General features: G+C 35.3%; 1 protein-coding gene across 15 annotated transcripts in view; it reads right to left on the bottom strand.

The window, feature by feature from the left end:
* CEP170 (centrosomal protein 170) overlaps positions 1-21771 on the bottom strand; it is a 131343-nt gene that overhangs the window by 16613 nt on the left and 92959 nt on the right. For 10 of the 15 annotated variants that reach the window (XM_061382487.1, XM_061382490.1, XM_061382486.1 and 7 more), the window contains 4 exons: positions 21575-21724; positions 18763-18889; positions 14702-16537; positions 6949-7183 (listed from right to left, as the gene is read on the bottom strand). In XM_061382487.1, coding sequence (XP_061238471.1) covers positions 6949-7183; positions 14702-16537; positions 18763-18889; positions 21575-21724 — 2348 coding nt within the window. The remainder of the gene's footprint in view (positions 1-6948; positions 7184-14701; positions 16538-18762; positions 18890-21574; positions 21725-21771) is intronic. The other 5 variants (XM_061382489.1, XM_061382493.1, XM_061382499.1 and 2 more) reach the window with 2 other exon arrangements.

Here is a 21771-nt window from a genome sequence, read left to right as displayed (position 1 = left end):
TTGACTAGACAGACCTTTGTTGGCAAAGTAATGTCTCTGCTTTTTAACATGCTGTCTAGGTTGGTAATAGCTTTCCTTCCAAGGAGCAAACCTTTTAATTTCATGGCTGGGGGTCACTATCTGCAGTGATTTTGGAGCCTAAGAAAATGAAGTCTCTCACTGCTTCCATTTTTTCCCCATCTATTTGCCATGAAGTGATGGGACTGGATGACCCCGATCATCATTTTCTGAATGCTGAGTTTTAAGCCAACTTTTTTACTCTCCTCTTTCACTTTCATCAAGAGTCTCTTTAGTTCCTCTTCACTTTCTGCCATAAGGGTTGGGTCATCTACGTATCTGAGGTTATTGATATTTCTCCTGGCAATCCTGATTCCAACTTGGGCTTCATCCAGCCTGGCATTTTGCATGATGTACTCTGCATATAAGTTAAATAAGCAGGGTGACAATATACAGCCCTGATGTACTCCTTTCACGATTTGGAACCAGTCTGTTGTTCCATGCCCAGTCCTAACTGTTGCTTCTTGACCTGCATACAGATTTCTCAGCAGGCAGGTCAGTGGTTTGCATTCCCATCTCTTAAAGAATTTTCCACAGTTTGTTGTGATCCATACAGTCAAAGACTTTGGCATAATCAAACAAGCAGAAGTAGAGGTTTTTCTGGAACTCTCTTGCTTTTTCTATGATTCAATGATGTTGGAAATTTGATCTCTGGTTCCTCTGCCTTTTCTAAATCCAGTTTAAACATCTGGAAGTTCATGATTCACATACTGTTGAAGCCTGGCTTGGAGAATTTTGAGCATTACTTTGCTAGTGTGTGAGATGAGTGCAACTGGGCGGTAGTTTGAACATTCTTTGGCATGGCCTTTCTTTGGGATTGGAATGAAAACGGACCTTTTCCAGTCCTGTGGCCACTGTTGAGTCTTCCAAATTTGCTGGCATATTGAGTGCAGCACTTTCACAGCATCATCTTTCAGGATTTGAAGTAGCTCAGCTGGAATCCCATCGCCTCCACTAGCTTTGTTTCCTAAGGTCCACTTGACTTTGCATTCAGGTCTCCTCTGACAACCATTTTGCTTTTTTGCATTTCTTTTCCATGGGGATGGTCTTGATCACTGCCTCCTGCACAATGTCACAAACCTCTGTCCATAGTTCTTCAGCCATTCTGTCTGTCAGATCTAATCCCTTGAATTTATTTGTCAGTTCCACTGTATAATCATAAGGGATTTGATTTAGGTCATACCTGAATGGTCTAATGGTTTCCCCTACTTTCTTCAATTTAAGTCTGAACTTGGCAATAAGGAGTTCATGATCTGAGCCACAGTCAGCTCCTGGTCTTGTTTTTGCTGACTGTATAGAGCTTCTCCATCTTTGGCTGCAAATAATATAATCAATCTGATTTTGGTGTTGACCATCCAGTGATGTCCATGTGTAGAGTCTTCTCTTGTGTTGCTGGAAGAAGGTGTTTGCTATGACCAGTGCGTTCTCTTGGCAAAACTCTGGTAGCCTTTGACCTGTTTTGTTTTGTACTCCAAGGCCAAATTTGCCTGTTACTCCAGGTATCTCTTGACTTCCTACTTTTGTAATGTTTCATTACATTGCTTTACATACTATAAGGACTTACTTGGTTGCTCAGGGGTAAAGAATCCACCTTCAATGATGGAGACATGCATTAAATCCCTGGGTAGGGAAGATTAGGGCATGGCAACCCACTCCAGTATTCTTGCTTGGAAAATCCCATGGAAAGAGAAGCCTGGCAGGCTACAGACCATAGTGTGTATGCACAGCCTTCAGTTGTGTCTGCAAAGAGTCAGACATGACTGAAAAAACTAAGCGTGCATATATTACAAGGAAATCCTTATCACTTAATTCTGGCCACTAAATTAAATTGGCTCTTACCAAAAATATAAAAAAACTTGTAATAAAATGTATTAAACTTATAATTTGTTTTTTTGCCATTAAGATTACCATGTATTTATAATTTTAATCACAAATATTGAGCCTTGAAAAATATAAACCATCACTGTATTTTAAAATATTAAAAAATATACTTATGTGAAGAAGGCTGAGCACCGAAGAATTGATGCTTTTGAACTGTAGTGTTGGAGAAGACTCTTGAGAGTCCCTTGGACTGCAAGGAGATCCAACCAGTCCATTCTGAAGGAGATCAGCCCTGGGATTTCTTTGGAAGGAATGATGCTAAAGCTGAAACTCCAGTACTTTGGCCACCTCATGCAAAGAGTTGACTCATTGGAAAAGACTCTGATGCTGGGAGGGATTGGGGGCAGGAGGAGAAGGGGACGACAGAGGATGAGATGGCTGGATGGCATCACTGACTCGATGGACGTGAGTCTGAGTGAATTCCGGGAGTTGGTGATGGACAGGGAGGCCTGGCGTGCTATGATTCACGGGGTCGCAAAGAGTTGGATGCGACTGATCTGATCTCTGAATAAAAATAATATATGTAAAAGATTCAGTAATAAAACCTCTTTCCTCTTGACCCGGAAGTGTCAGATGACAACTTTGGGGTCAATCAAATCAGGGAATAAGACTCATTAGGTAGGTGTTTTATGACACATTTATTTAATAATCATTTCAATATTAAAAATAGACTACTTATATATCAGAATTATTATTCTTAGGAAAAAAGAACATTGTAAAACAATGTTTGAAATGAAAATCTGAATGAAACTTTGGTTGAGATTCTTAGGTTTCCCATATTTTAGCATTACTTGGCCAACAAAGGTCCGTCTAGCCAAGGCTATACTTTTTCCAGTGGTCATGTATGGATGTGAGAGTTGGACTATAAAGAAAGCTGACTGTCGAAGAATTGATGCTTTTGAACTGTGGTGTTGGAGAAGACTCTTCAGAGTCCCTTGGACTGCAAGGAGATCCAATCAGTCCATCCTAAAGGAGATCAGTCCTGGGTGTTCATTGGAAGGACTGATGTTGAAGCTGAAACTCCAATACTTTGGCCACCTGATGCGAAGAGCTGACTCATTGGAAAAGACCCTGATGCTAGGAAAGATTGAGGGCAGGAGGAGAAGGGGACGACAGAGGATGAGATGGTTGGATGGCATCACCGACTCAATGGACACGAGTCTGGGTAAAATCTGGGAGTTGGTGATGGACAGGGAGGCCTGGTGTGCTGCGCTTCATTGGGTTGCAAAGAGTCGGACACGACTGAGCGACTGAACTGAACTGAACTGAAGAATACAACATTGATTCTGAAACTCCAATTATATCTGGGGTCTCATAAACTTAATATTATCAAATATACAGAAAACTGAATGCTCACAATTATGTTATAAATACAATCATGTTTGAGTATATACACACACCACTGTTTTCTCTGCACTCCATTTAAATATAACTAACATTTGATAGCTTACTATATGTCAAGCCCTAGGTTATGCACATGCCTTGGTTTGCCAACTCTTTCAAGCTGACACTATTGTCATGTCCATTTTACACATGAAACTAGTGCATAGTTACTTACTTGTCTAGGGTCTTACAGACCACATGGCAGAGTTGGGTCTGAATTGAGAAGGTCTGATCCCAGAGTCCATGATTTTGATCATATCAGGTTATCCCTCAGAGTTCAATAATATTCTCAGTTCACTCACCACTTCCTGGCAATGTCTATGATCACAGCTTCAACTATTTTCTTTTTGTCTGACTTCCAAAACGATGATTATAGCTCTCATGAGCTTCCTATGCTGCAGAGCTATACTCTTTCACATGTCTGTTCCAAAAGTACCTGCCGATACCTGAGTCAGCATGCCTAAAACAGAGCTTATCTTTCTTTTTGTCTTTTGTTTCTGAAGACATCCATTTCTGAGTCACCTTTACGGGTCACTCGTGCTAAAAACTACATTCTGCTCATAGGAGTTCTTAACAATATTCATTTGAACAAGCATGGAGTTATTCTGGCAATCATCAAACACTGTCAAATATTACACGTCCATATCTCCACTTATACCGTCACTAACATTATCTTAACTTAGGCCTTCAATGCCTTGCACATTAACTTCTAGAACAGATTACTAGTTAATCTCTAGGTTCTCTGCTCTCTCAAACAATTTTACAAATTGCTCTTAAGAGTAACCTTCTTTTAATATAGATCTTATCATCCTTTTCAAAAATCTTAAACATAAGTCGTATATATAAAATAATATGTACTCTTCTTGGCTGGCATTCAACGTCTCCTATTATTTAGCTGGCTTAGGATTATCTTCAATTTGGTCATCCATTAACTATACACCTTTATATCTTAGACTCGGACAAACTTCACCCATCCCTTTTTTTTCCACGCTATTTCTTTTCTCTTTTCAACCTCCAGTAAATTCCTGTTGTAGACACCCTTTTACAAATAATTAACTAATTAATTAGGCTGTGTCAGGCCTTAGTTACAGCAAACAGGTTCTTCCAGTTGCAGTGTTGGGATCTAGTTCCCTGACGAAGGATCAAACCCAGGCCCCCTGCATTGGAAGCATGGAGTCCTAGCCACTGGACTACTAGGGAAGTTCAAACTTCACCCTTTCTATAACCTCTTCACCACTCTGCCCGATATCAGCTCATATCAGAACACCTTTGCTTCTTTCCTCTGACTCCGAACTCTCTGAGGACACTCATGTCTAAGTCATCTTTACACTTCACTCATGCTAAATACTATGTTCTACTCATACAAGTTGCTTAAGAATTCTTTGTCGAGTGGATGGGAATTACATGTGGATGGGGATTATACAATACATGAAAAAAACTTATGCAAACATTAATTTGATCCAAAACAAAACTGCAGAGGCGTAAAGGTGCTGGCTTAGTAATATAGCTCTAAAATCTAAGCAAGAGTACGACAAAGCATAAAACATTTTGTAATCAATTAAAATCACTATTATGCTTTTCAAATTTCTTAAGTGAAAGTGGTAGCCAACTTACAGAAATAAAACATGTACTTCTCACATTCTATTTAGTTTAGTTATTTGAAAATAAATGTATGCACATTAAGAAAACGTCAGTATTCTATAGAACATTAAACATCAACATTAACTTTCTTTCCTCCTATACTTCCTATCCTCCCCTCTTACTTTTTTTAATATCTTAATAAACAAAAATAAAAATACTCTCTCTTCCTGTGAGATGTATGAGTGGAAAATATACCTTGAAAAATTAAATCCCAACAGCAAATTTTATTAACATAATGCTACTAACAAACTGGAGGAAAAAGGCATAGAATCATTAGGTATTAAATAGGCTAGCCTTAGAGTACTACTACAGATAATAAAATATATACAGACAAGGGTAATAAAATACACATACTAACAAAATAAAACCAAGTGAAAATATAACAGACAGTTCTTAGTCACTTTCCCCTTTGTATCATAATTTTTTTCTGTTTAGGGACAGGGAAGTGGGTTTGGCCCAGAAGAAGGTGTTCAGTCTTCTAGTTTAGGATAGAGAGCTTAAGAGGCAAAGCCTCCTAAGAAAAAGCAGAACACTCTAGTTCCCTCGTGTACCTCTTGTGTTCATGTGGTGAGACTTCTCCATGGGGAGGAAAAAAAAATGAGACAAGAGCAAGGCCTGTTGTTGCCAGCTGTGCCCACAAGAAAAAAAATGTAGTATCAAGACTGTCTCATTGCAGGAGTTTTGTGGGCCCATAATAATGCATGGAGTGGCTTCCCAGGCGACGCTAGTGGTAAAGAATCTGTCCGCCAATGCAGGACACATAAGAGATGCAGGTTTGATCCCTAGGTCGGGAAGGTCCCCTGGAGGAGGGGATGGCAATGCCCTCCAGTAATTTTGCCTGGAGAATCCCATGGACAGAGGAGCCTGGTGGGCTACAGTCCATGGGGTTGCACAGAGTCAGACATGACTGAAGTGACTTAGCACAATGCACAGTAATGCATGGATCCCAAAGCACATACATGCCCATACTCTAATCAGAACTGGCTTACAATGCTTCAACAATTATTGTCATTTACATGGCCAAAAAGTAATGTTTAAGCAACACAATGAGATTAGAAGGGCATGTTCTGCAAGAACTAAAAGCAACCACAAGTGAATAGTCATTGAACAACAACAACAAAAAACACAATAAACTAATGATCTAAGAAAAAAAAGAAACAATTCACAGAAGTCCACAGAGTAAAGAAAAAAAGATAAACATCATAAAATCATCATAAAAATTTTAAAGGAATTTATGAATTATTATATATAATTTCTTTAATAAATGTTGTCAAGTATAAGAAAATTAGGACCTTAAGCTAAAAGCAGAAATAATTTTAGCATGTACACAGTGAAAATGTTTAGGAAACATGTGGCATACTGCAGTAAAATTTAATAACTTACAAATTTACCAAAAAACCCTAACTACTGTAACATATATTTGAATAGAGCCTCTATTTAATGGTCAAGTGCAATGTTAGGGGTTAAAAATCACATCTGCAGCAAGAATTTTACTTTTAATTATGTAATCTTAAGTTTATTATAAACATATTTAATATTCAAAATAATATTCTCATTTAATTATTAAAGGATTGTACTAACTCAATCTAATGAACTCATAAAAGTGCAAGTAATAATCTGCCTACTCTAACTCTCCCCAGAGAACGTTAGCAACATCTCTAACAAGTACACCTCTTTGGAAGGTAAAAAAATAAAAATTCTCAATTATGTAGAGCTGATACTGACCACCTTTCAAAATTATATTAATTCATCAGCGTTTCTACTGGAAATAAGAAAGGGGAGTTTACCAAAATAAATTCTTTATTATGTAAGTAGCACTTGCATTAAAAAAAAAAAAAAGGGTAATGAGTAATACTATCAACAAAACTAAAGTTCTTACTTCTCTGTGGATTTCATTTCTTGGTACAAAGTAAAAGCTAATCTTATTATCAAGTTGAAACAGTAACAAATAATTTCAACTCTTAGAGATCACGGATTAAAACCAACCTGGCTATTTCTTCTCGATGGGCAGTCCAATCTCGGATGTAGTCTTCCTGCTCTTTTATCCGGTGTTTGAATGAAGAACTAGTAGGCATTGCTGACCCAGAGCTCTGCAATCGAGTCGTTTTCAGGGCTGGAGAAGTACGTAGACGGGTATGTTTAGGGGAATTACGGTTTGATCCAAATTCATCTTCTGAGGTGGAAGCATAATCAGTAGGAAAGCGCCTCCATCTTGAATTTACTAAATTAGTTTAATTATTAAAAAAAGAATTATTATGTTATCTTTTAAAAGAGAGAAAATAAAAATGATTTCAAAAACACCATGAGACCACACACAGCACAATTTTCAAAAACTGACATACACATAGTTTACAAAACCATTAAGTCTACTGCTCCTTAAAGATAGAAACATCATACTTTGGTGAATTAAAAACAATGAAGAATTAAGAACAATAGAGAGATCACATTTTCTGTAGCATGGTGAGTAAACAAACATTCAGATGAAAAACTGACTAATGACAAACAACTAAGCAAGCTCTATTCATAAATGTTTAACTCAGGTACTATTTAATTGCAAATATTTCTCATTTATGGATTTTTTTTTTTTTAATGACAGCAACAACAACAACAAAAATAAAATAAGGGAAAAGATTTCCTCATGCCACATGGACTTTTCAACATGGAGATGGTAAAAACCCTCTTTTCCCAACAAACAAATATGCATAATTCCTGCTGTGGAAATTATGCCTTTATGGCAGAAAAAAAAAACATTACCTCTGTCATTCAACATCCTGTTATGCTATGATTGGAAAAAATCTTTTTACACGGTAAAAACACAACAAAGCATCTTCAATACAACTCTGCTGCTTTGACATTGAAAGCATACAGGTGAAAATAGACAATGGCAATAAAACCTACAAGGAGTGAAAACCTACAAAGGTATTCTCACAACCATTAACATTTACGGCACAGGAGATACTGACAATAGTCACATGAAAGAAAGTGGTAATCACTTTCTTATTTAAGGTTAGTAAAGATTTAAAAAATGGTTTTGCAGACACATTTGAAAATCAGAAGACAAATTAATGCAGACAGATCACTACTACTGCTAATATAATAATTAAACATGCAAATAAAGTATGAAGTATAAAGAGGTTAAAAAATAGGGAAAAAATGGCTAATCTATGGAAATTTTCACAAGGGCAGGAATTATGCCTGCTTAACCACTAACAGGTTCCTAGCATTTAGCAGTGTCTGGCTAACAAACGTTTAATAAATATGTTTGAATAAATGAATTAATTCCTAGATACTGACCATTTCCTTTCCTCAAAATAGGAAAATCTAGTAAAAAAGCATGAGACGTTTTTGGTGGCTAAACCTTAGCTTCTGTTATAAGTTCCAACTGCTGTTAATATTAAGAGCTTTCTTTATCTTTCTCTTTTATAAAACAGAAGCTGACTCTAGGCTGTGTACATTGGTGAAGTCTAGAATTCCCTTATCCTACTCCACTTGAATTTTATGCCTTTCTTGTCTTTCTTTTCTTTCATAAACTTCACTTCTGCGTAAGGTTCTGTAACGCTGAGTTGGCATTCAAAAAAGATTGATAAACATTGTTCCCAGAAGTGCTTTAAGAACAGAGAAATCTGTCATCAGGACTATATCATAAATCAGTGCCTACCCATTTGTCTGGATTTAAACTCTTCTTTGAGAGAATGAAAATAGGCCAAAATTTCATGGCTTTCTGTAAAAGTGTACATAAACACATATCTGGAACTCCAGGTAATTAATCAGTTTTTTTTGAAGGGATTATTAAAAATAATTTCTGATTTTAACATTAGAAGATAATTTATGAACACAAATAATACTTTTACCATGGTGGAAATTTACTAGTTTCTAGACATTTGAACTGACCCTAAGACTTGAAAACAGCTTTAGGAAAAATTAAGGAACAAGAGTAAATAAGTTTTGTTTTTTTTTTTAAAGAAACACAGCAAGGCAATTAGATATATAGCAAACAAATCTGTACCTTTTAATAAAGGTATTTCATTAAATGCTAAATGTTTTTTTTTTTTTTTTGTTACCCTAGAATATTATTCATAAAAGGAAATCTGTAAATAAAAAAGATCTTTTGTTAGATTAAATTTCCTGATTTTTGACTTGAAAACTATGTAACCATACCTATAACTGAAAATTGGAGAGGAGACAAAATCAGTAACAAAGAGTTTTAATAAACTGCAGAAGGTATGAAAACAGGTATTACAGAACTCAGGTTGTTAATATGGAGGTAATTTAGAGAGAATGGCATCAATAACTGGTAGACTCCTTGAGTGGCAGAGCACATGAAAGCAGAATGAGAAAGTGAGAAACAAGGGCTAAATGTCAGGTGACATAAGTTACCAGGTGACTATATATTAGCTGAGCCCCGTTAGAATTTAAATTGTGCAATCTAACTCTCCAGGTCAGAAAATCATTACCTTTTGGAGAAAAGAATAAAAGAAAAACTTCTTTTTCAAATGAAATTCATAAACTTTCCACCTGTTTTTTTATAAGTCTATCCAGAATCCAGCAAAAATACTGAAGTTTCTAAGAATAACTTTTAAAAGAGGAGAAGCAATATGGGAGCCAGGTGGGAGGTACAAATTATCGGGTGTAAGATGAGCTCAAGGATGGGGGAGACAGCCAGTATTTTGGAATAACTATAAAAAGTAAGCTTTAAAACTGCATAAAAAATGAAAAAAATAATATAAGGAAGGAGAGAAGGAAAATATAAAATAGGTCATAGCATAAAATAAAAATATGATTAGTAAGTCTTCAAATAACTAAAGGTTATCTCTACCAATGGAAAGTATATCATACATGGTGTGCTATGAAGCAAAGCTTAAGTTAATCTCCGAATGAAAAATGAGACATGATGACTACTGGTGAAAGGGACTGTGAATGGGAGTTAAAGCCAGGACCTCTAACCTATTATTTGTCGAAGAAGTTCTCTCAATACCTTTGCTTTCTTAATCTTTGCTTCCAAACTATAGCAGCAATATATTTTATCTGAAGACAAATCCCTATAATCTAACTAGCTTTTGTAGAGGAAACTTCAAGTAAAAATGTTTTTAACTTTCCCCAGTGCCTACTTATTTCATAGAATTTTAGAATAAAATGACTTTGGACATGAGCTAGTTTAAATTCTTCAATCTATACATAAAAATTGGGCCCAGAAAGGTCCTGTGACTTGCTTAAATCAAAGTTTAAGCCAGATCTACTGACACTCAGAGTGCAAAACTCATTCCAAGTGCTTTAAAATTAGATAAATATTTTATTTTAAAAAATTTCAAGTTAGACTAATTAAAAAAAAAAAAGACATCCTAGAATTCTCATAGAATGATTGTTTTATGATTTTTACAGGGCTGAAAAAATTTTTACTTTCTTCTTGAATTTTACCCTGCTTAGATAAAATTATTTAGAGAATCAAATGTAACTATTAACTAGTAGTAACAAATGTAACTATCTCAAATATTTAGAGAATATAAATGTAACTTTATATTATTAGGCTCATTTGATATACTGGTACTAATAAGGCATTTCAGATAAATGCTTAAATTGAAAATCTGTGTTGAAGGTATCTAAAATGCCAATCTCTAAGAAGCTTCTTGGGTTGATGAAGTGCTGGACAGCACATATAGTAATATGAGAAAAAGTAAGATGGGCTTATTTTGTAGCTAACCTAAAAATTATTCTAGTTATGTTAGTTAGAAGTCTGCTCATTTTAGCTATAAAATTATACAACACTCCCTCTTGTGGAAGTAATAAACTACTACATTCATCAAGAAAATACACTATTCATGATGTCTAAATACTTTAAAAGGGGAAAAAGAGTTATTAGGATCATTTATCTGTGAGTGCTTTGATTTCTTTTACTCTTAATCAAAACTTTGCTGACATCAAAACACATCATTATCTACAGATGTAACAAATAAATTTCAGAAGACAAACACTACATTTTTATACCTAGATAAAAAATGGCAACCCACTCCAGTATTCTTGCCTGGAGAATCCCAGGGACAGGGAAGCCTGGTGGGCTGCCATCTATGGGGTCACAGAGAGTCGGACACGACTGAAGTGACTTAGCAAAAATACTTTTGTGGGAAATTAAGCCACAAACATGTTTAATATGTCTGAGCATGTAACAATAAGATCATGGTGTTCTGTACTGGTCTTTGACTTGGGAAGAAATAACTCAACCCATGCATGTCCAAGAGTTAACATCATCATCTATAAATTTTGAGGATTAGAATCAAAATGGGAAAGCAAAAAGTCTAAAAAAATTTTAAGGACATTAACATGATTTTTGAACATTTTAGAATGTATACTTAAAACATAATGAAAACCAACTGCCTTACTTTGATAATTCAGGGTGAAAGTGAAAATCAGTCACACAGTTGTGTTCGACTATTTGCAATCCCATGGACTGTAGCCTGCCCAACTCCTCTGTCCATGAAATTCTCCAGTCAAGAATACTGGAGTGGGTTGCCATTTCCTTCTCCAGTGGATCTTCCTGATTGAGGGATCAATACAGGTCTCCTGTACTGCAGGCAGATTCTTCACCTACTGAGCCATTGGGGAAGCCTTACTTTGGTAATTCAGGGTACTTAGTTTTAAATATATCTTATTAAATATATTAAATAAATCTGGATATTCAATATAACTTCATATTGAAGGATCATTGAAAAAAATTTTGAAGGGTTGGTGAGGGCGGGGGGTGGACTAAACTCCTAAAAGCATATTACATCAGAATTAAAGAAGCATAGAAGAAATCTTACTCTTAATTTTGCCAAATACAAGATTTCCATTCTATTTTTATCATAGTCATTTCTTGGAAAAGCTTTTTCGTACCATAGGCTAAAATATATAATTTGAAGCTTTACAGAATTATTTTTATGTATTATAGTTTGGATAATTTCACAGGTTCTAGGGTCAGGCATTTTTAAGATTTTTAAAAGTTTATAGTGTGCTTAGCAACGCTGACAAGGATGGTTTCACATTCTTTTAACTATTTCAAAAGCTAAGAATTTTTATTTCCTTTCTCCATTTAAGATTTATAATTATATTAAGTAGAAATGTTGTAATTACTATTTACCACATGTAACTATTTTAGTATGTTACCACTGACTGAAAGATCCAGGTCATTGTCCTAGATAGGTTATAAAACTGGAAAATAGGCATCTTAAAAGAATCTGAATATATAATCCTGGACCACAATGTGGCTTTAGGCTCAAAAGGTGGGCAAGAGAACATGAACTTGGTAAAACATCATAATTAAAAGATTATAGTGAATAATACCAAAATATTTATATTGTATATTGGTTGTATATATACTCCTGATAATAACGCAATAGCCTAGCTGTCCTCTGGAAGTCTGCATGTAAGTGGAGTCTGTTTCTCAGAGCTGGACTGATTGTGGGAGGAAAAGCAATAGGCTGGGAATTAAATGCCTTGGATTCACAACCTGTTCTTGATATATCTATGTGACCAGGCAGGTTATTCCAAATCTTGGCTTTAGTTCTCTAAACTGAATAACCCTTCGAACTATTAAATTCAATGATGTTAATTATTTAATATTACTGCTAGTAAGTTTGAAGAAGGCCAAAGTCACATACCTCAATCTGCCCTAGGAAATTTCATTAAGTAATTCAAGGTAGTTTTTGGACACAGAAAGATGCACGTTTATCAAGTTCTGTACTCAAAGAAGAAGAAAACAAAATACAGGCTAAAATATAGAATTTGAAGACATATTTAAAGACATCATACACATATATATAAGGACATATATATATTTTTTATATATATATATATATAGCATCTTATAGCTGTTTCTTAGACTTGCTAGAAATAGTCATATTTGGTTTGCATCTCAAATAAGTCCCTCTGTTAAACATTGAGAATAAAATCAGATTACTCATGTGTTAAGAGCTAGACAACTAATACAGAAGGAAGAGTTATCACGAGTTTCATGCTACATGGTAATGTACAACGTATGTTAAGACAGAAGAGCACTTAAACATTTTCATGTACTTAAATAGACTTGCGGTGAGGAAACAAGCACTGTGGCAGAAGAAACCGAATCAGAGTGCACACGGCAGAATGCAGCACAAAGGCAATGTGAACCGAAGCAGCAGAGCCACGAGAACACCAGGTAACAACAGGGGGTAAGCTAAGTCAAGTGACAGTAGTTTTAAATACTTGGCAACACACCTATTAGCCACCAACCAAAGTCTGAAGTGTAGAAACAAGGAGAACAGGGGTAATAATCGAAATGTCACCTATTCTTTCGGAATCTAGACTCTATGTTATCTATCCTCAGCTACACCCATGATGATTACCATCGCCTCACCCACAGCCCAGGAGACGGGAATGTGAATGGAGTGGAGGAGAGCAGCAGTGAAGAGAAGAGAGGGGGAACAGAAAATGAAAAAAATAACACATGCAAAGTACCACTGGTTTGGGGTTTTGTAGGCTGAATTGTGACAGGAGTAAAAATTTAAAAGAAAAGACTGCATACCAACTTTCCCTTTACTCTTCACTCAAGATTTAGGGCTCACTTAGGTAACCGACAAAAATAAATCTTTAAGTCCTTTAACAGCTGGTTTCCCCTCAACTGTCCTTTTTCAGCCACACCCACATGAGGCTGATTATGAAGTAATAAGACCATGTTTACAGGATACACACAAATATCTGTCTTGCTACTCTTTGGTCACACATGTATTCTCACTGGCTACAGCTCTGAAAATGAAGTATATACACAGACGAATATGCCAGAGGCAGTTAATTCTGGTGGGAACAAAGTAGCTCTTGTCATTATCACAATCAGTGACAGCTAATTACTACAGTTAAATGATATGATGGCACATTATGAGGTAATGCCCATAACCAGTTAAATTTCTATAGCCCAATTTTGCCCATGTGCTTAGTGACTGTCTCACGAATCCATCTTCTTCCACTGAAATAAATTAAAGGATTAGTTTCCGCCCACCCCAATCATAAATCGATTTAACTTAATAAAAATTAGACATTTCAAAATAAACAGGAAAAGAGTAAAACTCATTTTTCATTTAGTTCTGAAAGGAGTAACAAAGAGTATACTACTGTTCTTCAGATTCACAAGAACTTAGAATTATGTTAGGATATTTAAAAGTTGAACATGTTTTCAGAAACACAATATTCATTTTTATTATATAGACCAGATAATAATTCCTAATCTAATTCTGACAAACAAACCCAGATATCGCACCGACTAGACAATTAAAATTCCCAAATTGGTTCAATATACTTCAAATTTTGAATTCACTATTTTGTACCGGGACTTTAACTGGAAGTGTATATAACTTCTGACTTTTCCTCCTAGTGGCTCAGATGGTAAAGAATCTGCCTGTAATGCAGGAGACCTGGGTTTGATCCCTGGGTCAGAAAATCCCCTGGAGAAGGGAATGGCAACCCACTCCAGTATTCTTGCCTGGAGAATTCTATGGACAGAGGAGCCTGGCGGGCTACAGTCCGTGGGATCACAGAGAGTTAGACACAACTGAGCAACTGACACTTTCACTTCACTTTCAAGCTAACTAAAGTCACTTTTTAAGGAACAAAACTCTCTATAGTATAATCTTTCTGCTGAAAAATTTGGGAATCAACACTAACAGTTTTTCAAAGAAGAAGTCCCAAAACATAAAAGAAATACACTAATACTATAAAAAGTCTGGATCCAATTTACCTGAAGGAGAGCCATGTGCTGAGGTCATACTTTTGACCTTGGAGTCGGATAGTCGAGAGATACTGTTAGCTCTAATTCTAGGAGAAAATTTATCTGAAGGTACTAATCTGGCTCCACTTCTAATGATGGCTTCTGCGGTCCGTGAAGAGGCACTACTTCTAGAGATCGTCGCTTCAGAGTCACTGCGAGCCGATAATGAGCCAAGCCTTGTTCTACGAGGCTGAGCCAACAAGTCAATCCTAGAAATGTTACGCCTTCCTGTGGGAGGTTTGGATGTCGAACTTGTTGTGGACACTTCAGAAGCAACAGATGCTTTGTCAGCATCAGCAAGTTCACTGTCCGAAGCTTCACCAAGTCGGGCTCTACGCAAGAGGGAAGTCCTGGTAGGTCGTGGCCTTGGCAGAGTGGTGGATTTACTGGATGAACCAGGTGCTCCGGGAGAAGTCTTGGATTTAGTTACTTTACTTCCTTCCAGTTTGGAATGTGCATGCTCATCAGTTGAGGTAAATGGAGTCCTTCCATGAGATTTACAAGAGTAAGTTTCCTGGTCAGATGACATAACATCAGAGATGGCCGAGTGAGGTACACTAGAGGTCTGGTCATCATCTGTTAAATCTACTGAAGGCTGCCTTATTCTTCCACTGGACTGCACAAATTTACGACCCTCTGCCCGAGAACCTATATCTGCGGAACGACTTTTTGTTTTTTTTTCAATTTTCTCCCTAGCACCCGAAGATGATGATTTTGCAACATCTTTGGAAGGAGAACCTGTGGAACACCTATCTTTATAGAGACTAGTGAAACTCTTTCGCTTTTGGGTTGACTTTCTTTCAGTCTCTCCAGTAACCAGACTGATGGTACTAGCTGTGTCCACATCAGATTCGGGTGAAATGGAGTTGTCTCTGTTATAACTGGGAGTATCTGGGCCTTCGTCAGTTTTAGTATCTTCACGCAGTTTAGCTTCTAGAAAAGCCATTACTGCTTCTGTGTCTTTTAGAATAAGGGTTGTGTCCATACTAGAATCAGTATCCATGGAATCACTTCTTTCTCTTATTCTGCTGGCTGTTGTTAATGCTAAGGAAGGGGGTGTTGATAAAGGCTGTTTATTTATATGGGGGATAAGTTCTATGGGTATGTTGGGGCTAGGTTTTTCTATAGTGAAGCTTCCTTGTCGCACTAATGACTTGGAAGATTCCTTCTTGTCTCCTCCCTTTGAAGTCTGACTTTTCAGAATTTCCTCAGCTTTTCTTCTCTTACCCTCGTTTTGTACTGCTCTTTCTCCTTTGCCTGCAGAAAGTCCTGGAATTTTTTCTTGAGGCTGTGACTCCTGCTTAAAAGACTCCTCCCTACATCTATCTATCTGACCTGCAATGTTTTTTGAAGAAGATAATTTAGTAGGTGTCCACTGTGCCTGTTCCTTTTGTTCTTGTTGCTGGATTTTAGCTAATGTTTGCTTTACCAAAGAAGTTTCCTTATCAGTTTCACTTTTCTCCTTTCCAGAGTAAGAGCTGCCTAAGTGAAGCAGGGTTTTGCTATCTCCACCATTTTTAAGAGTCTCACCATTTACCGCCCTGTTTATTTTACTCAAGGCTCTGTCAGTGTCTTGCTTATCTTTCTGGTATACCTGGGCAGGTGCTTCTTTCTCCTGAAGCTCCGTGTCTTGCTTTTCTCCTATCTCTGACCTCTGTGCTAAAACCTTTGCTCTGGAGCTCTCAAGAGACTTTTCTTCACTTGGAAGCTGGGGAAGGGTTCGTCTCCTTCTCTCTCCCTGACTAGCCAAGGAAGCTGCTGAGCCAGTACTTCTCAGTGAAATGCCAGATTCACTGATATCTGTATCTATAAAAGAAAACAACAAATAAGGAACTTACTAGGGCAAGAAAGTGAAAATAAAACAAATGTCATATTACCTTAGATTTTGAAGTTAAGAAATGGCTTAAGTATAAAGTAAAATTTTGAAGAAATAAGCCAACATTGTGACAGTATAATTTAAAAAGAAAATGCAACACTGAGATGCACAAATAGGTACATTACTAACAGGAGTCAAGAGAGCAAATTTTATGAGATGAAAATTAGGGTCATCTTATCTTAAACCTACAGGGTCGCAAAGAGTCGGACACAACTGAGCGACTGATCTTATCTGATCTGATCTGATGGGAGAGAAGTTCACATTCTTGCTTTTGTGACTTGTCCCATCTGTGAAATTTCACTCACAAAAAATGGACTCTGCATAATATATATAGAATTGTAAAAATAATCTCTAATAAACAGTTTATTTGCTATACTTTGAATTACATAGTAAAGAATAATAATGTACCTAATTTTTAATAGCATCATTATCTACTGAAAGAATGACAAGTCTGGATTTTCTAAGTAAAACAGAAAAAGTAGAACTTTAACAATGTTTTCTAAAAGAAAAAATTCAAAGCTAATTAAAAGATTTTTAACAATTATAAGAACGGAAAAAGGTGACAGGACTTGTCATAATTTCACAAACTGAGTTATTTTTAAATTATGATCTTCTGGTATATTAAAGCCTCAAACTGAGAAGTTGATGGGAAAATATATAACTTCAACATTTCCATGTGAGAGACTTTGAGAATATTACTTAAGGAGGACTTTCCTGACTGCTAATAAATGAAATGTATTTCTGAGAAAAGGGATCTTTTTAGGGAAATATAAATTAACATATAAAGCATTTAAATCTTTTGGGTATAAGTGGAAAAAAGATACTAGATATAGCTTCTGTGGTCATCCCTTTATAATTTTAAAATTTTAGCATCTAAATTTCATAGCAATACTATGGCTATAATGTAGGAAAATACTGAATAACTTACTAATGTAACTTTAATTTAGCAAATGATCATGTTATTTGGTTATGTCTTATCTCTGCAGTATTACTTGAAGCACTAAACTTATTTAGTTACAGCTATTTTATCTTTTTGTACTTTCCTAGCATTCTCACACTGTCCTGGCTCCTAACACACACTCAATGAATATATGACAAGAACATTTTAGGATATAAGTAGATTTACCAGTTTATCTAAGTAAGCTCATTTAGAATATGATGAAACAGGAACAAAATAATGAAGGCCAAGTATTATTAATTTTTATAACAAGGGTAGAATTTTGCATTCCACAGCTAATAATACTTTGATAATGATTCTTTATAAATTTCTCTAGCCTGACTTGCTTTTTTGTTCCTCAAACAGTAATCAGTTTATGTGAACCAATCTGAAAATTAGGCTGTCTTTCCAAAGATTTTTGGTAATATTAAAAATTACTTCTAATTTTTATGATAAATTATACAGCTTTTCTAGTACACTGCTGTGTACCTTGCTCAAATATTTGCTGACTAATTAATGTTTACAAAATTCCTAAAAAGATTTTTGGTTGCCACAATAAACACAAAATAAATTTCTATTTCAACTTCTAGCGATAACACAGCTAAGAAAATAGATAAAAAGCTACATACAAATTCTCCTGAGGGTTTTATTTTTAATGAAGAATGTAATGAACTGAATCTAATAATAAAATCATAAGAGGCATAATTTTTGTTTTTTTAAAGAAACTTTATATTTCAGTTCACAGAAATATAGTAAAAAGGTAGTAATAAAAATCATATTACACATTTGCAAAAGATGTATGTAATAAATTAAGTTGTACTAAGTAAATTTTCTTCATAGAACATATGGAAAAAAGTGGTATTTAAATATTTGATGTGTTAGTAAATGCAACAGTTTGGAACTGTATGTCTTATTTTTAAATTTTCACATGTATATATGTTATATACATACAGTCATATATAAGTTTTTGTGAGTACACACACACACACACACACACACACACACATATGCTTCATCTACAAATTACCTCTATTTTCAGTTAGGGTTATTAATGATATCTGCAGTTTTAGTGAAAATAAAATCTATATATAGTAGCTTGAGAGTATGTGAATATATTTATTTAGGTTTAATTCACTTCTCACTACACAGACTTAGCTTATAGTATTTTAAAAACTGATGTATGGCTCACAAAAAAAAAAAAAAAAGGAAAGAAAATACCATGCTCTAAAGGAACAGGTACAGACAACTCCATTATTCTTTCTTCTTGATCATGCCTTGTATGATTGGCAGCCAAACTAGCCCATTGTGAAACCCAACGCTTGTTTCCAGACGAAGATGTACCTTCCTAAAGGAGAGAAATAAAAGAACGAAATGATCTAGTCTGTCAAGCCTGTTCTCATGTTCAGAGAATTTCATTTATTCATTAAATTCCCTTTAACATATCATATAAAGCAATATTTAAACCTCACATTGATATATTATCATTTGTTATATTTCCTTATATATAAAGATTTTCTAGGGCATGCATCTCTTTTAACTACAAGATTATTACTGTGAATGTAGTAAAATTTTCTGTACTTATTAAGCACTAACAATGGTACTAAAATAAACTCTTAGAGCTTAAAATTTACTGCTGCTAAATAAAAGGTGTACTACAATAGCTTCATGACTACCACAGCAAAGTTAGTTCTACTCCAGTCTATAGAACAGAGAGTCTAAGACCTATTTCTAAGTTGTTCTTCAGTCCTTTAAATGTTTCCATGAATCAGACTGGTTCCACACTCTCAGGGCATATTCAAATCTGCCAGGTCATGTCTTTAGGGATTTCAAATACAAGCCCAAAGCTTTAGGTTTCTTTCTACAATACGTATTTCCAGAAGAAGCTAAAAATCACTCAAATCTTTAAGAATTTTTGTATAACCAGTCTGAACATAGACCTCTCCCATCTAGATGTGTCTTTAAGGCAAATGATTAGTGTGAAACAGAATTTAATTCATGATATGGTTCCATATATATGGATTATATATTGATAATTCTTAGGCCCAGGTCAGTCTATGTATTTAAGATGGAAGATCTAGGTGTATAGAAAAAAATGTTTCCTCACTAGAAATTTAAGTCAATGCTCAGTACTGAATCTGTAATGATAACTAAGAATTGAAAGGTCTGATCAAATTTTATTCTGAATTATCTCAGAAAGCATTTTATTAAAAGTGTCAAATGACAGTCAAAAAACTGATAAATTCATAAGACTATATACTATATGATTTCAAAAATAATGGATTGAAATAGTAAGTTGCATACAAGTGACATACATACAATAAAGCCTAAAGTTACCAAAGCCTGCTGAACCTTTGAATTCCCGCCAAGATTTTGTGGGAGTTGTTCACAGTTCTTAGACTGAATGAGGTACCAGAGCCATTCACATCATTCTAGGAATACCCACAACAGAATGGGTTTCAAAGACACACATTTATGTAGATCCATTCTGTGAAGACTGTTCTAATGGCTAGTTTAGGTGGTTCCTTCAAAGGCAGGTACATACTTGGGCTATATATAAATTTACTTGGCATGGGCTGAGGGGATAACGAGGAGAAGAAGGAGTCCAACAAGTTCACAGTCACCAGCACCCTTTCGAAATTAATCAGAATACCAAAACACTGCTTTGAATAAGTATCACTTGCTTTCAATAAGTAAATTAAGCATCTTGAAAAACATCAAAATAAAATTGTTTTGACAGTTTTCAGGAAATAGCAGACCATAAAGGGAAAAATTCTATATTAATAAGCAAATATATATCTGAATTTAGTTGACTACAAAGAATACATTTCACACAAATACTTCATTTATATTTTATTTATACCTTAGGATTTAATTTATATTTAATATATATTTACTATTTGTATATTTTAAATTAACTCATTTTTAGAAAGGTAACATGATGAATAAGAGAAAGGGTTAACACATCAAAGCTCTTTAAGGTTCAAATTCTGGCCTCACAAGGTATGAGTTTTAAGACCCTGACCAAGTTAATTTCTACAAACTTCAGTTTCATTATTTGTAAAATGGTATGCAGAAAGCTTCCAATGAATGTTAGATCTTGTCAGTTGAATAAATTATAATACTTCTCAGTCATATTTTTTTACATTTCTTCCAATATATTAGTGTACAATGAAATTCTAATAACATTTCTAGTAAAGGGATAAACATTTGTTGACTGCAGAAATCTAAGACAATTACTCTGCTGGGTACTTTCTATCCTTCATATCCTTCCCTGTAAATGGGTTTTAGAAAAATACCACTTGCATAGATAAGAAAACTGAAGATGAGAAGAGAGGAAATGACTGATTTAAAGGTTCCCTGTTAGACACGGCAGTTCTAGGATCTGTACTCAGGTGTTAGAGGCTCTACTATGCTGCACTGACTCCGTGACTATCAACCAAGCCACCCTTTCTAGTTGCATCCTGGGATGCACTACAAGGGCACTTATTTAGGTTTGTAAGTTGTATGTATCAGGCACAACCTTGCATGATAGATCTTTCCATTCCAAATACATGACCTTCTAGTAAGTATATGTAGTGTGTGTATATATATATATACACACACACTTTATCTCAATGTCAGAGATAGTGAGCATATAGCTCATTAACTGCTAACTGAAATTTAACATTCTCACTGACTGACAAAAAAAATATTATGGTGTTTTACAAGAGGATATATTAACTGCTTAAAATAATATACAGCTGACCCTTGGAAAAAAGTGAGGGCCGAGGGGGAATAAGAGCTCCAACTCACTGTGAAGTCAAAACTCCATGTATAATTTTTCAGGTGGCCCTCTGTATCCATGGTTCCCAATCCTTGGAGTCAACCATGGATCATGTACTACTGTAGTATGTATTTAGTGAAAAAACAAATCTGTGTGACAGTGGAACTGCGCAGTTCAAACCCGTGTGGTTCAGGGGTCAACTGTAATTAACAAATGATAAAAATTTATATTTTGTGCATGTAAAAAATGTGAGGAAGATGTGTATACCTCTGAGTTGTGAAATCCAGGTGTACTCAGTGGTTTTCTTTCTTCCATTACTACTGCAGCAGAACTGAGAGCCCAATCTTTTACCAGATCTTTATGTTTTTCATTGATAATAGGCCTATTATAATCTTGATTGTCATCTACTCCAAATACCTAGGAGGAGAAAATTATTTTATAAATGAGATTCTGAGTAGCAGATT

This window comes from Bos javanicus, chromosome 16 (genome assembly GCF_032452875.1).
Source record: "Bos javanicus breed banteng chromosome 16, ARS-OSU_banteng_1.0, whole genome shotgun sequence".
NCBI classification, from domain to species: Eukaryota; Metazoa; Chordata; class Mammalia; order Artiodactyla; family Bovidae; genus Bos; species Bos javanicus.
The sequence above is the reverse complement of the archived record's forward strand: the minus strand, read 5'-3'. Positions and strand labels throughout refer to the sequence as shown.